The 20,185-nt window shown below is 39.9% G+C and overlaps 2 protein-coding genes across 15 annotated transcripts in view; one reads left to right on the forward strand and one right to left on the reverse strand.

The window, feature by feature from the left end:
• Positions 1 to 2,807: 2,807 nt before the first annotated feature.
• Positions 2,808 to 18,193, forward strand: padi2 (peptidyl arginine deiminase, type II). Its single transcript, XM_074639992.1, has 16 exons — positions 2,808 to 3,041; positions 6,539 to 6,710; positions 7,933 to 8,002; positions 8,249 to 8,310; positions 8,676 to 8,793; positions 10,640 to 10,792; positions 10,931 to 11,124; positions 12,558 to 12,661; positions 13,002 to 13,113; positions 13,287 to 13,394; positions 14,368 to 14,519; positions 14,616 to 14,763; positions 14,917 to 15,010; positions 15,116 to 15,195; positions 17,374 to 17,520; positions 17,617 to 18,193. Exons 1-16 carry the CDS (start codon positions 2,938 to 2,940, stop codon positions 17,848 to 17,850), a joined length of 2,052 nt encoding a protein of 683 aa, XP_074496093.1. The 5' UTR covers positions 2,808 to 2,937; the 3' UTR covers positions 17,851 to 18,193.
• rap1gapb (RAP1 GTPase activating protein b) overlaps positions 18,057 to 20,185 on the reverse strand; it is a 136,586-nt gene continuing 134,457 nt past the window's right edge. For all 14 annotated transcript variants that reach the window (XM_074639943.1, XM_074639937.1, XM_074639920.1 and 11 more), the window contains one exon: positions 18,057 to 20,139. In XM_074639943.1, coding sequence (XP_074496044.1) covers positions 20,056 to 20,139 — 84 coding nt within the window. In that variant the 3' untranslated portion in view covers positions 18,057 to 20,055. The remainder of the gene's footprint in view (positions 20,140 to 20,185) is intronic.

Below are 20,185 nucleotides of genomic sequence, written 5' to 3' on the forward strand. Positions count from 1 at the left end.
CTTCGGTTGCATTCACACAAATTCCAGCAATACGGCGCCTTCCTGCAGGGTTGTGCAGAGGTATGGCCGTGTTTATTTGTGCTTTAGAATGTAACCGCCATAAAACAATCAGAAACTAATGTTTTATTTCTCTAAGTTCTGTTTATAAACAGTAAGTGAAATTTGCTGCATAGTATACCTTTAAGAGTGTATTTTATTGAGATTTTTAAATTTACTATAAATTACATTACACCGTTTATTTTTGTTCTAAACATGCTTGTGCTTGTTACATTTCTTATTGGATAATATGTGTTAAAGGTGCTATTGGTAACATTGATAACATTCAGCCACTAGATGTCGCATTCTGCCTCTCCCGTACCATTGCATTCACTTCGCAACAAGTCGTTGCCAGGCACTTATCGTTAATCTCAGCCATTAATCCATTTTTTCCACACAAACGAACGACCCAGAGATACCACGTGATGCCATTGTCGTTATACTATTGGCTCACAAGCATTGTTTGAAATGGGAACCAAATGTCAGATATCTTCCAAGAGATGAGCAAAACATTAATTTTGGACCAACCAAAATTTTAAATCATAATTATTATTTTTTTTAAGGAAAAGACATATTTTTATTCGGCACCTTTCTAAAAGCTCTGTGGATGTATTATTATTATTATTAAATATTTTTCTACATAAACATTTTATCAATAAGACCTTTAATTTACAGATTGTGTAATGTTTCTCCTGAGGTAAAACACAGAGATCCAGAAAGGTCTGTGCATCACAACATGAAAGTTTGCTATTCTTTTATAGGTTTTATTCATACCTGAGATCCTGCAATATGATGTATATACAGTATGTGCTAAATCATATCAGAATTTTATTCCTCTTTAGGTCAGAATCTTATCAAGTGGCTGTGGGTGGGCAAGTGTATCTCTGTAACATTGTCCTCTGCATACACACCTTTGAGCCTGGGAAACCTTGCAGAATAGAAGCCCTACCTTTTCATTAAATCAGCAGCCACACCCTGAGAATTTAATCCATGAGTTTGTGTTTTTTTCTTTCCCATTCGCTGCCAATTGAGCTGTACATTTTTGCCTTAAGGGACTTTGTCTCTTCTGTATCAAATTACAAACTAAGACGCTGTCCGGGAACAACAGACAACTGTTCCAGAAATCCTTCATCAGTCTGAAGCAAACCACAACCAACCATGTTTGAAAGAGTTCCCCGACCCAATTTACCTGCTTCTGCAATTGTCAATGTTTGTCAATGTGATATAGTAAAGTGAGATGCAGTCACAAAACTTTACAGTTGAGATCAAAATGAAGGTCGATCTCGAAGATGGGTGCGGTTCGAGCAGAAGTACGGGGTATGAAGTGGCCCCCCCACTTTACGTCCCTGGCCCGATTTGGTGTCGCAGCTGGTGTGATCTAATCGCAAGATGGTTTCTAGTTTTCTTTTATTCTACTGCGTGCAGCCCTGGAGACATTATGTATCGCCAGTAATGGAAAGTAACTAAATAGCCTATGCAAGTAAGCTACTTTTGAGGTACTGAGTATTTCCATTGTATGCTACTCTATACTTCTACTCCACTACATTTCAGATTAAGATTTTACATAAAGAAAAAATATAAGGCTTTTTAAATAAAACACATTTCCAAACATTTTGGTTTTAATAATCGTTTCATATAGGCTATAATAATATGTCAGTCAGAGGCACGAAAAAGTACTTTTAAGTACATTTTGTTGCTTATACTTGTGTACTTTTAGGTAAGTAGGATTTCTCATGCAGGACTTTCACTTGTAATGGAGTATGTTGCTGCATTGTTCTTTTACTTAAATAAAGGATCTGAATACTTCTTCCACCACTGGAAGACACACTCGTGTGTCTTTTCATTTCTGCACATGCGTGCCTTCATAAATACTATTAATACTACTTCGGTAATATAGTGATGTGAACTACTACAAAGCACTATATTGTAACTTAGGGTGTAATGAAATGTTAATAAAGTACCAACAGTAGGTTTCAGTAGTTTGTGAACCTTCCCTCTAAGTAAATAAAACAAAAGACATGAGGCCACACAGATGGGGCGAATAAAGAGAGACACACACATAAAAGAGACAATAGAGAGACACTAGTGATGTGTCGGTCATGAACGAGCCGGCTCAAAGAGCTGGTTCTTTTAAGGTAACGATTACAGCCGGCTCTCGTCCAAGAGCCGTTTTTTAATTTTTTTTTATTAATTCAAGGCAGAATGATAGGACGATCTTCTCCGCGCCACGGGCACTCCATGCACTGACTGTGACTGAATGTCGTGTTAATGACGTACGTGCGACCGATCAGGTGATGACAGACAAGGATCATACCATCAAGCAGGGAGGGGCGGGGGTAAGCGGCGTGCTGATGGTCTACAGGTACAGAGCAGGAGGAAGAGGAGAAAAGAAAGAGAGAGAGGAGTGCGGTGCGCGAATAGCAGACAAGATGAGTGACAGTCGGAAACAAAGCAGCATGTAAAATTATGGTATTCTGGAAATTATAATGAATAATTTAAGTGATATATGTGCACACATACTAATCATAGGTCAAAACAACGCTAAATTTGTCTGAATTATAAAAAGGCAGAAGTGGTGAAACGAAGAGCCGTTTGGGAGCCGAAAGAACCGGCTCTTCTTGGTGAACTGAGCCAAATGATCTGGCTCACTAAAAAGAGCCGGAATTCCCATCACTAAGAGACGCACACAAGAGACACGCTGAGGGAGGGGTCAGCAAGTTGGACCAATCAGAGTAGACAGAGGCATAAACCTCCAGTATGTACCTGTCTACTACTGTCTACTCTCAGCACAGACTGTGGAGCTACAAATACAGACCAGTCTGCGTCTTCTCTTCCTGATAACGTAAAAGATCTAGGCTATTTAGTGTCAGTAGATAGTCTGAGTGGTTCACACACTGCAGGATGACGGCATTCATGACTCACTCCCGTACTCTCAGAGTAGACTATAACTACACTACAAGCGTTGTATGCGTGGTCGGCTCGGAACTGAATGTCAACCTGAACAGGTACAGTAGGCTCTTATTCAACCTGCTCTATTAAACATTCACACACACACACACACACACACGCACACACGCACGCACGCACGCACGCACTCACACACACACACACACACACACACACACACACACACACACACACACAAAGATGCACCTGGTCTGTATGAGTTTACTTAGAGTAGCCTATGTCATTATGAAAATATGTTATTCTATTATAATAATAATAATAATAATAATACATTTATATAGCACTTTTCAAAACGGATGTTACAAAGTGCTTCACAAGACAATAAAAGCAGATGAATAAAGTAAACGATATGGTAACTGTTAAAACAGAACATCAGAAAATAAAAGCAGATAGAGTAAAACAAATAATGGTAACTGCTAAAACAGAACATCACAAAACATATCAATAATAATAAAAGTGGTAAAATGGTAGGACAAGTTGATAAAACAAATATACAGTGTATATATATATACATACATGTGTATAAATGTACACATGTGTCCAGAAATGGATGTATACGTACATACATATATTTATACCCTTCTACTTATAGGAATGCTATCCTAAAAAAAATGTTTTTAAAAGTGTTTTTAAAGTGGATACAGAGTTAGATGATCGTATCTCTATAGGAAGTGCATTCCTGAGTTTGGGAGCCCTGTGAGAAGAGAAGATTTTATTTTGGATACAACAGTCCTACAATAAACCCTACCTTCATGCAGTTTATAATGCAGTTGCAGTAGAGTATCAGTTGAACCTGTTTTAGAGATTTGTTGAGTCAACTTTGTGCTCATTTAGGCAGCTACAGTTATAATCCTGTTGAATTATACTCATTTACTCCACCCCATTTATATCAATAAGGGTGGACTAAATTTCAGAAACACCACTCAGTATAGTGTAATACAATTCAACAGCACCACGTCGTCCAAAATGACCATAAAGTTGAATAATTAACCTCTCTAAAACAGTTTCAACTCAAACTAAACCTTGTAACCTTCATGAAGGTGGTGTTTACCGCAGGTTTGTTGTGTTAGACTGCATTGGTTTCAGATAGGTATACCTAATAAACTGGCAACTGGGTGTATAAGATGTCCATTGTTAACCCACATCAATAGAGCTGTGGGGAGGATGTCATTTGTATTCAGGTCCTCAACATTTTGTTTTGTACAGAGGAGACAGTCAACAGTCCTCTATTGTTGCCATCCAACATAAGAGACTTTGTTGTTCTAAAGAAATCTAGGCAGTGCGTTGTGCCAAATGCCAGCCTCCACAACACAACAGAGCCAGGCTTGATTACAGACCGCATGGCAGAGCGAGAGACTGGCACACCCTTTCTAGAGGCCTTGTCATATAAAGTGATTCTAGGGCTGTTTTTAAATACTCTGTATTGAAAGTGCTGTTGGTGGCTGTAGCCATTGCCCCTGGCCATGAAGAAATCGTGTCCTAACGCGGTAGGAATGTCAGTGATGGGGAGACAAAATCCACAGTCCTTGATCCGTGCAAAATGACATTCAAAGGTCAGCTGAAGCTAATGGATGTTTCAGCAGTTCAACATAGTAAAACCAAGTGGATAACTTCTAAAGTCTTTATACTATAAAATCCCATTTTTGTAATCCGGTGGAAGGGTAGGGTAATAACACAAAGAGGGAATTTTATACTAAAAAAGTTATTTTGGAAGATACTCACTTGCTTTGACAAACTGGGTCGGGACCCACAGGTCGGTTGCAGGAGACTCTATCAGGGTCGCCAAATAAAATTGCAAAATTTCTTCCATTGTCTTTTATTCAAGATTTATATCTGCAGTACACGTTTGAGCCACATGAGGGAGCCTGAATGTTCGTATTGTTCTGATAATTGTAGCCTACTTAGGTCCTACAGGATGACGTATTTTTGTAGGCCAACCAGGAAGTTAGAATCGCCCGGGTTCCCTTCACAAAGAGCCAATGGGATTTTTACATTGGGTTTTGAATTATTGCAGAAAATAAACTCTGTGGCAAACGCATGTTTAATATACTTAAAAGTTTTGTTCAACAAGATAATCTTCATAAATGAAATTATGATTTTTGAAGTGTGAATGCAATCGCCTGAAGTAAAAAGCTAACATTAGGCTATAAACGAACTACTCCACAGTCGCATGAGCGTGAGTACACACAACTGTAAAGGCGGACGAGTCGTCTAGTAGTCTCATTTAGCCACTTGTTAGTAACCGCCTCTTCAAAATTCACGAGTGGGATATTTATAGACATTTTATATTGTAGAACAAAACATTGAAATCGCTTCAGCTTGTGTTAACCACAGACTTCATTTCAGGCATCTCACTAAAAACCCATTGACTTCTGGACGAGGGAACCAGAAGTGCTAAAATACCAACTCATTTTCAGGTTTTAGGACTCATTCCTGTAGCACTCTATAACATTGAATCTAATTTGAAAGGCTAGCGTACATTCTGTTTGTTTAATGGGAGGAAAAAAAAAAGAGCATGTTAACTCCGACTAAATACATTGTTTTTTATTTATCAAATATGTCGTCAACATGGCTGGTTTACTTACTCCAGATGAAATAAGGTGATGTCGAAACGGCGGTAAAAATGGTTAGGAATGTTCATTAACGCACAAATTCAATTTATAGACTATTGTGAATTGGGTCGGCCGTGGTTTGTCATTTTTAAAAAGTGGGTCCCCAGAAAAGTTTGGGAAACAGAACAGAGAGCTCTGGAGTGAATTCTGTCCCCCATTACTTACATTGGAATCCCATTAGGGATCGCTTCACAACCAGTGTGAACAGGGGGAACAAATGCAGCAACTAATAAATCTTTCAATGTACATAGGGGAATGTGAGCATTGTTTATTAAGACCATAATCCATATCCATATCCTATCCGCATCCAGTTGATAATGTGACTGTATGGTCCCTATTTTTATACTTATATGTGGTAACGACATTACCGCAAAATAGCTGACACGGGGAAAACCTGAGATCTGGTGATAGCTTAGTGTGGGATTATCGGGTTTCTTGGTTAAGCAGAATGTCATCCTATGTCTGATATAGGCCTGTCTTCACTTGATAAATTCTTTAGAAACAGCTAAAAGCTATTTATTTGATATTTCCAGGCCGCGTCCACAAACAGGCTCAAACAGGACATTTTTACTACCTGTTGTTCTAGTTCTTTACTCTGCCACTTTTTAACCTCAGTTTCTATTTGCAACTTTATGTCTGTATGTCTGTGTGTGAGCGCACATCATCCCAATTGGTTGTTTTAATAAACCGTCCGAGCAATAGAGAATATAGACTGACTAACTTCATCATGACTCCTGCTGCTACTTTGGTTCTCCACCTGTTAGGAAATTTGAGCTTGTGGCTCGCCTGCATGCATCAAAGCTCTTCCTTGCTATAAACAAATATCTGCTCTAACACAGATGTATTACAGTAATACAGTGTGTCTGTTTTGTATAAACATACAAGCAAGAAGCATCAAAACCTGCTGTTTCTCTCGTTCTCAGGAGTGCCCCTCCCAGCTCCAAGTTCTTCTCTGTGAAGTGCACCCACAAAATTCAGTACAACATCAGCCCGCCGCCTAAGGAGACATCCCACCTCTCTCCCATCCCTCTCAATGGAAACGCAGTGCTGCTCATCCGCATGAGCAAGGCCAGTGAACATGAAAATGATAGCAAGGTAAAGTGGGACAGAAAGTGCATGAAACTGATGTCACAAGTCAAATTTCTTGATTAAAATATTTGCTGATGTAACAGCTCTAGGACATGAGCCATTTAAATAAAAATAAATAAAATTAATAAATAATAAAGAAAGAAAGAAAGAAAATGCACACTCAAGAACATGATTCAAGTTAAAGCAGCAAATATGATTAAAAAAAGTATATATATTTTTTAAAACGGTCACTATATCCTGACAGTAGTGCATGAGACGGGTAATCTGAAAAAAATCATGTGCCTCTGTGTCCTCCGATGTCCTCCAATGCTCCTAATGGCATCTGCAAGATTTCACAGACCGGAGGAAAACAACCAGTCAGAGCCGAGCTGGAGGCTGCGGTCCAGCTGCCGCCTATGAAAGGCGGCTGTCCATCACTCGCAAACTCCGACCAAACGGTCAAACTAGGCAGCGCTGATCAAATATGAATCAATATTCAGTTGCTGTAATGCCTTTTTCTTAACTCAAATGTTTTCAGAAACTTCTTGTAGTGTACTGTTTAGCTGTAAAATTAGAAAGTTTGGGACCCGGCAGCCATGTTGAGATCAGTTGAGGAAATACCAAGCACCGCCCACCAGCCAGAGCACAGCCAACAGGAACGTTCTCCCTGAAATGACGATTTTTTAGAGCCTGAAAACAGAGCCAAGAGGAGGTGCAGAAGTTTAGTTTTCTCCTCTCAGAAGACTTGAATTACAATATGCTGAAAGGTTATTATGGACTTTTTGCCCAATGATGCCAAAAAACGTTCTGGCTACTGAAGATTTAATGTGAAAACAGTCACAAATTTATTTATTTATTTTATTTTTGATGAGTGTTTAGCAATTTCCCTGAAACAGTTCGCCAATATTCTTGGGACGATTTTTAAATATTTGCACTTCAGATATTGAATAGTAGTTAGAAACCAAACCACAGAAATCTGTGACCTCTAAACTGAATTGTTTGCAGTTGGAGGAATTTTATGATTTAGAGTAGACGTTCAGCTAGAAATACATCAAAGTCAAACTCAGCCTCCTTGAAGAATTCATACCTTTTGCTTATTTTGATTAACAATTTATCCCTTTTCAAATAGCCAGAGAAGATATTCCACATCGAACGGGGCTCAAGAGCTTTTTGCTTTGCAGTGTTGCACAACTCTTAATTTTCATTGTCATTTTGCATAACTAAATGACGTGTGCCCTTGTCTTATAAGCTGTCTTTCCGGTACTATGATGAGAATAAAGAAGTGTTGGGGAGAGCCGTGCTGCACCTGACAGCTATTGGTAAGTTAAAACGGAATAAAACAAAAAAGGATTTATAACAACCAATTATTTGTTTAACCTTTTAACTCTGAGTTGTTCTTTGGCCAGCATTAGTGGTGATGTACTGTATATTAACTGGAACGGTCTATATTTGGATATGCAGTTGATTCACATACACATAAATTGTGATATAGAAATATATATATAAACAACTATAGCGATATCTAAAGGCACTCTGTGATAAACAAACTGTTGTCTGTCACGCAGAGATCTCTCTGGATGTGGATGCTGACAGAGATGGTGTTGTGGAGGAAAACAACCCTAATAAGGTGAGCTCAAAGTCTGACGCCGAATGCGGAAGATATTTTCTCTTCTTTTCACTTTCTGATAAACAATGAAGTGTAACAAAGTGAACAGGATTCTATTTATGGAGTACACCCAGCGCTGCATATTAATCACTTTAAAGTGTTTCTGCCTACTGTGTGTGATTTTTTGCTCTACTTTTTTCTCCATCGGAGGCAAGATCTTTCTATGATTGTGTTGTTTAAACAAATTTTTGTTTCTATGTATTCTTATGTATTTCCTAAGTCTGAACTCAAAGTCCAAGCTGTTTCACAGTTTTGTACCTTTTTAGATTTTTCCACAAGACTGCAAATCAAATTAGTTCATGTCTGGTTTGTTAAACATTTGTTAGGGATCCTGGAAATGGGGTCCTAATGGTCACGGAGCCATCCTACTGGTCAACTGTGACTCAGAGCGGTCCTACTGGAAGATACTAGATAAGGATCAGGACACCGTCACCAAAGTATCAGGTAAACCAGTACAGCCTCTCGTTCACCGCTTAATTCTTCCCTCTGCACCATTAACTTTTTTAGAACTCTTGCCAGTGTTAAAAGGCCTCTCATGTTTGCATTAGCAAAGTCAGCAGAGTAAAGTGTTGATAGGGTAAATAGCCTAGAGACCTCTGCGGGAGTGCAGAGGGCGGGTTGATAAAGTAGGCCTCTCGAATGACTTTGTAGACAAACCAGTAGAGCTGAAATTTGATAGTGAAACCAGGTGTTATTCATTATGCGTGGGTGCATACTTCCCAGTAGTTATCTTAAATATTACCACCGTATTATTTCGTTTCAGAGTTAAAAGCGGAAAAAAGTCACTCATTTATGCCATGTACAGTATCTGTTGTATGTGCATTTAAAGGGCCAGTGTGTAACATTTCTATTAGCAGAAATGTAATATAATATTCATAACTATGTTTTCATTAGAGTATAATCACCTGAAACTAAGAATCGTTGTGTTTTCGTTAGCTTAGAATGAGCCCTTCATATTTTCACGGAGTCTGCCATGTTGCTTCGCCCATGTTTCTACAGTAGTCCAGAACGGACAAACCAAACACTGCTCTAGAGAGAGACTTTCGTGTTTTGATGTTACTGTAGTTCTCCGACACGCTGGCGAAACTGTGGTAACGTGAGCCGTGTTTTTATGGTAAGAATGGCCTCTGAGTGAGGCGAACGGAGTTACCACGGTTTAGCACTCGGCGGCTCATGTTACTGCAGTCTTGGAAAGGGAGGAGTGAGTGGAAGGGTATTTAGTTGGTTGCAATCTGCAACCACACCGCTTGATGTCACCAAATCCCAGTGGTGTAATGTATTGAAGTATTATTACTTTGTAACAGTACTTATATATTTTTTGGGAGTATCTGTACTTTACTTGTCAACTTTCACTTTTACTCCACTACATTTCCTAAATAAAATTTATACTTTTACTCTGATACATTTCCCCAAAGCATCTTTGTTACTCGTTACTATTGCAAGCAAGCAGGTTTGGCAAGTCAGTGGTCCTAGCTTGCAAGTTACATCATTCGCGTGATGGCCAAATGCAAAGCTGTAATTAAGTTTCGATTTCCGCTCAAGTCCAGGCAGGCTGCATGTCAGATCATGCGACATGCTACCTGTGACTTTTTGTTGAATTGTGATGTAGCCTCCATTTTTAAGGTGGGGTACATGTTAAGCGGAGTAAACTTCATGAATCTCAAAATTCTGACTTGCTTGCTTTTTTATTAACAGCATTTACTTGTACTTTTACTTTCAATTTCAATAAAAGTACTGTTCCTTCTGACCACGGTCGGGAGGCTGAAGCAGGAAAACACAGTATCAGCATCAATTTACGGAGAGACCTTCGTCTGGTCAGATAACATTCCTGCAAAGCAGGTGAAATATAGTGATATTGTGTTTTAGCTGACTTGTTTCGCCTCAATGTTTTGATCGATGCTCGTTCATGTCTATGTAGAACGAGCACGAGCGTGAGCAACAGGACGCTGTCTTTCGTTGACTTAACGGCCACAGGTGTCGCTGTTAACAAGCATTTCTGATTCTTACATAGAGTCCCTTTAAGTACATATAATATCAGAAAATTACTTTTGATACTTAAGTACAGTAAATATCAGACACTTTAAGACTTTTACTCAAGTTTTGGTCTAATAGGTGAATTTAACGTCTACTAAAGTTATTTTCTGGTTGGATATCTGTACTTTTACTCAAGTGTGGCTTTTAGGTACTTCATCCACCACTGCCAAATCCTACACACTGTCCCTTTAAAATAATGTGTAGGACTGAATGACACTCTTGAACAACATTATCATGACTCTTTGTGGATGTTCAGATCTGCAGGACATGTCTGTCATGATAGTGCGGACCAGAGGCCCTGCCAAACTCCCAGAGGGTTACAAGCTCACCATGCACATCTCTCAGGGGGACGCAGAGAGTGTCAGAGTCTTCAGGTCCAGGTCCTCTGAAAGGGGGAATAATACATGGCGTGAGTAAAGATGTGGAGTGAGAAAGCCCCGGAACACATGATGTAATGTGACTGTAATTTAACTGGTTAATTAAGGCACTGTGCTCTGCCTTACTGTGCCTCAGTATTTGAGCCTTGTTTCTGTCGTTCTCACTTCAGCTATAAATCTCTTCTATAACATCTTCGTGAAGGACTACCCGCTGGTGCTGAGCAGCGAGGTCCTGTCCCAGGAGGTGCCTTACCTCGGAGGTAAAGGAGAGATGAACTTCTACGTGGAGGGGCTCAGGTTTCCTGACAAAGACTTCAATGGGCTCATCAGCATCAACCTCAGTCTGTTAGAGCCCATCTCCACCGTAAGATCTGCAACTCAACACAACCACGATGTTACACATCTTTATATCATCTCCTACTATGAGTTCCTTATGCTGGTTAATCATCTTTGTTACTCTATAGAACTATTCATGATTAAAAAACAAGTGTAAGTAGTAAAATAGTCGCACAAAAAAATTATTTAATTAATTAATTTACCAACGTTTTGACATGACAGTCTTGACAGGACAAAAGACGGCTCCACAGGCATTGAATAGGGGATAAGACACAGGTGTGCTCCCTCATAGGCAGTTGTGTCCTCAATGTCCTCTCATTTACATATTATGGGAGGAGCACATAGCTACCTGATTCATTAGGGCATTCAAATAAAAATAATATATAAATAATATAATAATAAGAATCATATTAGAAAAAACGTTGGTTGTACAGTCATCAAAAAGTCTCCATATCACTATCAGAAAAGCTAAGTGTCTAGAATACAGCCTTATAATGACACCCAACATTAGGTGAAACATAACAGATACATAGATATTGAACATATTAGAAGTATTAGAAATATATTAGAAAAATATTTCTGAGAAATATTAGAAAAATGTTGGAAGAAAACATTTTTATATAGAAAAAAACTTTTGTTGAAAAAAACCCAAACATTTTTACATAGAGAAAACAATTATATTATAGAAAGAATCAAAGAAGTAGAAAAGGTTAAGGACAGAGATAGAGGGAAGACGCCTAGGTATCTATGTCCTTATAGACAATAAACTCTATACAAGGTCAGATAAAGGGTTTTACATCTAAATCAACATATAGGCCATAAGAGACAAAAGTATTTAAGTAATAGATCCAAAATCGCCCCCTCTTCTAGAAAAAGTCACTTTCTCTATGCCATGTACCGGAGAGCAGAAATTGCATGACCAGCCTCAATAAAACGTGCTGCAACAGGGTGGGTAATATTTTTACATCTTATGGAACTGCAATGTTCTGCTATACACACCTTAAGGGCACGCACATAGTATTTGCTAGACGGCCATGAGATAATGCCGTTTTGTGGTGCAAGAAATAACCCCTTTGATAGGGATTTCCTTACCTGAAATGGGGGTCTTTAAACACATGATGAAAAAAACAACAACATTCAACCACATCTTACTGTCTTTCTCTGTCAATCTAGTTCAAAGCTCTCAACAAAGCTACCTTGATATAAGATTTATTTTGGCCAAACCACTATTTCCAAGGGTCAAGAGTGATTTTTACACGCAACAACAACATAACTGAACTTGACACATTTTATGTATTGAATTGAAGTGAATTTATTTACTAAAAAAACAAAGATTAGATCAGTTCTAGATCACATTGTTGTAATGTTAGACTAGATTTTTAGTAGATTACTTGTGAATTTGAATGTATTTGGTCACATTACATTACATTACATTACTCAGCAGCCTCTATGTTTGAACAGGGTCTCCCTGAGACGCCTATCTTCACAGACTCCATCGTGTTCAGAGTGGCTCCGTGGATCATGACACCAAACACCCTCCAGCCTGCAGAGGTGTTTGTCTGCAGGTAAGAGCACACTGATGAATAATAAAGATGACGGGGACAATAGTTGAGTCAACAGTAGGTTATAGTGTTACACATCCCCCTTCATTTGAACTCATACCAACAAGAAAATTACACACTTGTGATTCACAGTTTTTCTTTGTGGTTTTACACATACCATTATTGATTCATTCTTTTAATATTTAATTTTTGGTTTTAACCAATATAATTTGGATAAAGATGTTGGTTATTGGTAGAATTTGAAGATACATAAAGCCAGATGACTTAGCATTTTGAAATGACAAGAACATTGCACAATATTGTTTAAAGAAAACTTCTTCCTCTTCTTTGGTCACCGTGTCAGCACATCTGATAATTACCAGTTCCTTAAAGGAATGAGGAACCTCGTTGCAGAGAGCGGCTACAAGCTGAAGATTTGCCACGAGTATATGAACAGAGGAGATCGCTGGATGCAGGTAAAAAAACTGAATGTTTAACTTAAAAAGAGCAACAACTGACAAAATGTGCTTCTTTGAAAAATCACAACTCTGAAAAAGTGGAGTTGAAAACACTGTAACAACAGTGGCAGTGCTCAGTGGATTTCACATCAAAACCTCTGATAAGAAATATAACTAGTGTTCTTTTTCAGGATGAGCTGGAGTTTGGCTACATCGACTCACCTCATCAACGATTTCCTGTTGTTCTGGATTCCCCTCGAGATGGAGAACTCAAGGATTTTCCATATAGTGAGCTACTGGTGAGACTCAAATATATCTTGAAATCAAGTGTTTGGAGATACAAAATGTTTTCGGAAATGCTCTGATAGCGGCATGATTTTATCTTAAAGGGACAGTTTGAAGGATTTAGTGGCATCTAGTGGTGTGGTTGCGGATTGCAACCAACTGAGTACCCCTCCGTTCACTCCTCCCTTTCCTAGACTGTGGTAACGTGAGTGCAAAGCTATAGTAACGCCGTTCATTTAGCTCAGAGACCATCCTTACTATAATAACACTATTTTAGGAGCAACGTAAGTCAGACGGCGGCTGGCGGTACCACGGTTTTGCACTTTGCGGCTCACGTTTCACAAGCGCGTTGGAGAACTACGGTGGCCTTTAGGTAACGTAAAAATGTGAAACGCTCTCTCTGGAGCCAGTGTTTGGTTTGTCCGTTCTGGGCTACTGTAGAAACATGGTGGAGCAACATGGCGGACTCCGCCATGAAGAGGACCTGCTCCCTATGTAGATATGAAGGGCTCCTTCTAAGAGAACAAAAACATGATTCTTAGTTTCAGGTGATTATACACTAATGAAACATAGTTATGAATCTCATATTTCATTTCTGCTAATAGATCCCCTGAAATGTTACACACTGTCCCTTTAAGGTGTGTACGTACAAGCAGGATTTTGTGACATAACTAGTTGTGAAACCAATTGTGGTCCAATATGCAACTTGCACAAGTTTGATGTGGAAACTTGAAACCTCTAGACATTCACTGAAAAAAAAAACCTTTTCAGTTACGTTAGAGATAATTTTGCATCCAAGAGTTAAACTTTTGAAATGGAAAATATTTGCATATTCATAGATTCTGGATTTTCCAATTAGGGAGATAGAACATACGTAATTTTAAGCATTTTTAATTTAATTTTCTTACAGAAAATCACAAATTATAGTTCAAAGCAAAAGTATTTTTCATCTGTGGAGGCGATCTTTAACCACCTTCGTGTCCTCAGGGACCCAACTTCGGCTACGTGACGAGGGTGCCCGAGAAAGAACATGTGAGCAGTCTGGACTCGTTCGGTAATCTGGAGGTTAGTCCTCCCGTCACTGTGAATGGAAAAGAGTACCCCCTGGGCAGGATCATCATCGGAGTGGCCTTCCCCACGTGAGTTTGTAACAGATCCAGAGATGAGTCCCTGACTTTGTAGGGTAGCACAGGAAGATTTGTTAACATTACTTGCATCTCTATCTTTCTCTTAAGGGCAACTAAAGGACGCAACATGACCAAAGTAGTTCAAGACTTCCTGTGGGCTCAGAAGGTCCAGGAGCCCATTGCCTTGTTCTCCGACTGGCTCTATGTCGGCCACGTGGATGAATTCATGACTTTTGTTCCTGCACCTGACCGAAAGGTAAATAGTCTCTCTTAAACTGAACCATCGAATAGTTGTTGCTGTCAGCGGTTGATCCTGATATGCGGTTATGAACATTGTGGGATTGTATAATCTCTCGTGGACAATGAGACAGCCGGTGTTATCTTTGTCTCTTGTGTTTTCTGTGCACAGGGCTTTCGGCTCCTGTTGGCCAGCCCAGACGCAGGCTACAAACTATTCAGAGACTTACAGAGCAAAGGACACGGACAAGCCAAACTGTTTGATGGTAGACCCGTCTTTAACAATATTATCTGTGGAAAATCGTCTGTACGATGCTCATTTTAACAGTGAACAAATAGTTCTTAACACTCTGCAAAACACTTCCACTCAGGTCTGAAGGATGAAAAACCAGAAACAGTGGACGAGATACTTAAAGATGAACGTCTCCAACATGAAAATAACTACGTACAGGTGAGTGGGATTGTAGACCGGAGTCCAGAAAAGATGATGAAAGATTTGTTCAATCTGTGAAAATCCAAGCAGAAAATCTAGTATCCTGTTTGGGACGTACTGTAATCTGCACTTTGTGGCCATAAGTATGTGTACAGCCAGACATTTACACTTGTATCTTATTGTTGAATATCTCATTCCAAAACTATGGCTGTCGATTTGCCGCTATAACAGCCTCCACTCTCTGTGAAGGATTTCCACAGGATTTTGGAACCTGTCTGCAAGGATTCGCTCCCATTCAGCCACAAGAGCATTAGTAAGAGGGAGCACTGATGTTGGGAGATAAGGCCTGGCTCACTGTCAGCCTTTCAGTTCACCCCAAAGGTGTTGGATGTGGTTAAGATCAGGCTGTGGTGGCAGTAGGATTTCCCTTCATTGGAACTAAGGGGCTAAGCCTAAAAAATGAAACACGACATCTTATACTGACATGTTCTCCAGAGGCAGTTTGTCTTCCCTCTAGGGCACGCCACTAATTTCTTTAACGCATTAACACAATCAATCTTTCGGAGGTTGTAGCGGGCTCATTTTTAAAGCTAGAGGGAAGATATCATATTAAACTAAAAACCTAAAGAAGGTACATTTTGAACAGATGAAAAAATGTGCGATTAATTTAGCATTAATAATGAACAATCATGCGATTAATATTTTAATTGATTGACAGCCCTACCAAGCTCAAAACTATTTTTGACACACTATGTGCTTCAGCTCTCGGATGCCTTGTTCTGTTTGCTGATTTTTGCACTGACCGGGGCAAATCTAGCAGGACAGACATTGGACTCATTGGAAAGATGGCATCCTGTCATTACCTTGCACCGCAGCTGGATTCTTGTGATGTCACAAGATCACGCGAGAATTGCGGGATCACATATCACATGAAAGTCCATCTTGTCAGGCTTCAAGTAATGTGTTTGTGTCTGGCAAGCCAGAGCACGGACCAGTCAGCGTCCTGTGAGGAGCTACTGGCAGCTAGGGGCATGGCTTAGGTGTTTGTGAGACGACACGGAGCGACTGTTAGTTCAAAACAACAATGGCGGCTCCTGAAGAGGTTAGCGTAGATGCTACAATAGCATCAGAACTGGAGAGTATTTCTTCATTGAAAGAAGAGCAAAGAACGTCAATGAAGGGGATGTTTTCGCTCTTCTCCCGACTGGCTTCGGCAAGAGTTTGATTGACAGATAGTTCGTCCAATCACCTGCCAAGTATTTTTTCCAAGTGCTTGCTCTTTTTCAAACAGTTTCCAATGACGGCTTCTCAGATGGTTCTGTGTAACAAACCATCTGAGAAGCCAGGTTGGGTCAGGTTAAGTCAGGTTAATTCCACGTTGACATTTACTGAACTCTTCAGTGTGACACATGTTTTGTTTGCCAACAGCAATTGCATTCCTGTATGGGTGATTCTATGGATCTGTCAGCAACGGGTGTGCCCGAGGCAGCTGAACCTACTAATTAATATACTTGTAGCAACATAGTGTAATTTTTATCTGCAGCAAAGTTGCCCGAACAAAGATAAACTATAGTACTAGTACACAAAACACTGGTACATCTTAGTGTGTTTTGTTTTTAATGCTTAGCCTATTTTGTGTAACGCATTTTGTAACATTGATTTTTGAGAATTGCTTTACTAATAAGAGACAGAACGAGGTTACAGAATGTAACAAGAATTACTGCCTCACGATTGTATGCTAAGTCAAGTTGCAATTTACATCCAAGTCTGTCCAAAATGTCATCGCTTCATCATTTTATCCTAGTAGACATTTGTGTGAAATTGTCATAATTAGCACATGAATTGTTATTATGGCCAAATAACATGATAATTTCATCCTTGAGTCCAAGTGGATGTTCGTGCCAGATGTAATGAAATTCCCTCCAGGCATTCCTGAGATACCGCTTTCACGAGAATGGGACGGACGTGAGGTCACAGTGACCTTGACCTTTGACCACGAAAATTGAAGTAGTTCATCCTTGAGTCCAGGTGGATGTTTGTGCCAAATTTGAAGAATTTGCGATTCGAGAATGGGACGGACAAACGGAAAACTGGCTACGGCTGTCGCTGGCATGGAGGCATAATGAGCAAAAATGAGTTATAAAACTTGTGTATCGTACATTATGTGCAATGGATGATGTCTTGTTTCTCTCCCAGAGCTGCATCGACTGGAACAGAGATGTGCTGAAGAGAGAGCTGGGCCTGGAGGACGAGGACATCATAGACCTGCCGATCCTCTTCAAGCTAGTAGTGGAGAAAAGGAAGGAGACTGAGTTCAGAGCACAGGCTTACTACCCCGACATGGTGCGTTCAGACATGTTGCTTCGCTGCAATCATTTTCCAATGGTTGTTTCCAATTTGAAATCTGTGAGTCTCATGATCTGTCTCATTCGTTTATAGGTGAACATGATCGTCTTGGGGAAGAACCTCGGCATCCCGAAGCCCTTTGGCCCCAAGGTGAACGGACGCTGCACCCTGGAGGCGGAGATGTGCTCCCTAATGGAGGGCCTGGGCCTCAACTGCACGTTCATCGACGACTTCGCCTCTTACCACAAGCTGCTAGGAGAGGTGCACTGTGGCTCCAACGTCCGCAGGGAGCCGTTCGACTTCAAGTGGTGGAACTTGGAGATGTGAAACTGAACGGTGGATGGAGAAGATGGGTTAGAGAGGGTTTCAAGATACTAGATTGTTAAGAAAACATTAGCACCTTGACCTAACTTTAGGTTGAAGGAGAGATTTTCTTAATTTTCTCATCAATCATTTTGCAATACTCACCACTTCCAAACTAAATTCACAGTAACCATCAGTCTAGGAAGAATTACCCCAGATGTTCCATGATCTATTACGCGTCTTCATCTTTATTAAACATTTTTGTTGGCTTTATTTACGAAAAAAGGATGTAAAGCAATATTTACAAACATGTCTTTTGAACGAGGGCTTAAGCAGACAGTCGACAATAAAACAAAAATACAATCATTTGAATCGAGCACATAGAGGATTCACTCCCAATGTTGTTGTGGTTGGGACCGGTCGTCGGCGTACAGTGCAAGCACAGTTATAGATGAATGGTACCACACAGTGATGTGCTATAATAATACAGAACCACAAGAGGGCGCACTTCACTTAGTCAAGCATTTCCAAAATCCAGAGGAGAATCATTTCAAATCATATCTTTTTAAAAAAAAAAGCTGTAATACACATAATATGTGTAATTATTACCAAAAAAATGCATCTTTATAGTTTTTCTATGCCATTTGTCTGTAGAGTTAAATGTTGTGATTTGTAGTTATAAACAGCTTGATGATTACAGTGTACAGGCTGTCACAAACTGTAAATGCAGTCTTTAATTTACAATAAACCTCATGTCCGCTTCAGTCGTGTCACTGAAATAAACTCCCGCTCATCAGCTCTTTCCTCCATAACAAATTGAAGACAGGAAAAAGCTTCTCTGCTCATGAAAAGGTGACACAGTATCCCCATTCATTGTGGCAGATAATCATGTATAAATAAATACATGTGTTCCTAGTTTTACATTCAAGCCAGCCGGCAACGTGGTGCCTTTTTAAATGTGACCCCTCCTTCACAATCATTAGAAAGGCAACTTCAAGACGACGAGTCACAGTGTAATTCATATTTCAGCAACAAATCAGGTTGTTTTTAAAAAAAAAAAAATAAAGGTCAGTGTTTCGAAATAACTCTGAAAATGTAGTGCTTAGGGTCACGGTACATATATTAACACTTTACAAATAAAAAGTAGGAAACTGTGACATTTGGCTCTCTATCAGCAATGTGCACTGCGTCTGGAGATGTTGGCTGGTTTTTCAATAAAAACAAATCACAGGGACAACACCTCAATGTCAAGCATGGCACCAGTGTACAGAGGACAGGTTTTTTTTTGGCAAGCAGATTTACACCATGCACAGTACCGTTGTATACACACACATCAAATCAACAAGTGGTGTGTGACAAAGAGGATTTGGAGACGAAGGTCTAAACAGCAGGACCTTGACGTGTGGATCGAGGATGCATGTTGCTGGTTGGGGCACTACAGTCATTTGTACTCTAATTATAAATCATGAATAGAGTCTAAAGTTAACTTAAAATATTGTTTTTTACAGACTTTTTTAATTTAAAAATCAAGGATGCATTTCCTGTGGTATATTTTACCCACCTACTGTAGGAGGAAGGTGACTGATGCCACCAACAACAGCATCACAGAAGTACCCTCCATCAAAAACAAGACAGATTTATCGAAGCTGTCGTCAAACACGACAAATATCCACTGCAGAATACTCAGAAGAAGAAGAATAGATCAATAAAACACAAAGAGTGGCCCGACAGACAGCCACACACACACCCGGTACATCAAAGTTGAACCCATGTACAATATCACAGTGGGATGTGAGGTTGACATTAAAAATAAAAACATTTGTCTCTCTAGTGCAACTCTCCCTCTCTCTCTATAGACTGTTTCACAAGCTAAACAAACACCAGTTGTTTGATCGGTCTTGTATATTTCTCTCAGATTAAACTTGTTCAAATCCTGATCTTGTAAAGAGGACACACAACAGTGTTTACAGGTTTCAGATCTTACTGGCCTGAAGAATGAGCAGGCAGCCAGACTTATTCTGCTGGCGGATGACAGTCAGTAGTGATGCTGCGTGGGTATGGAGGTCTCTTTTCCTTTTTGCCTCGAGCCTTCAAGGAGGGTTCCACGTGGAGCTGGAATGAGGGCGACAGGTAGGTACATGTCCGTGGAGCTGGGCGTCTGTCATGACAGGCAGCAGATCCATGTGCCAAACACGCAAAGGAAGATCCGTCAGTCTCTTGATCTGGCTTCTAACTCGGCTCCTCTTCTGCGTCAGTGGTGGAGTTCACGCGTCCTTGGCTCATTTTTGGCAAAAGATGCCTCTTGTGGGAATGCTGAGACAAAGGAGAAGAAGTGGGACAGACATAAAGGAGAGGCAGA

Source organism: Sebastes fasciatus, chromosome 1, assembly GCF_043250625.1.
Source record: "Sebastes fasciatus isolate fSebFas1 chromosome 1, fSebFas1.pri, whole genome shotgun sequence".
NCBI lineage: Eukaryota > Metazoa > Chordata > Actinopteri > Perciformes > Sebastidae > Sebastes > Sebastes fasciatus.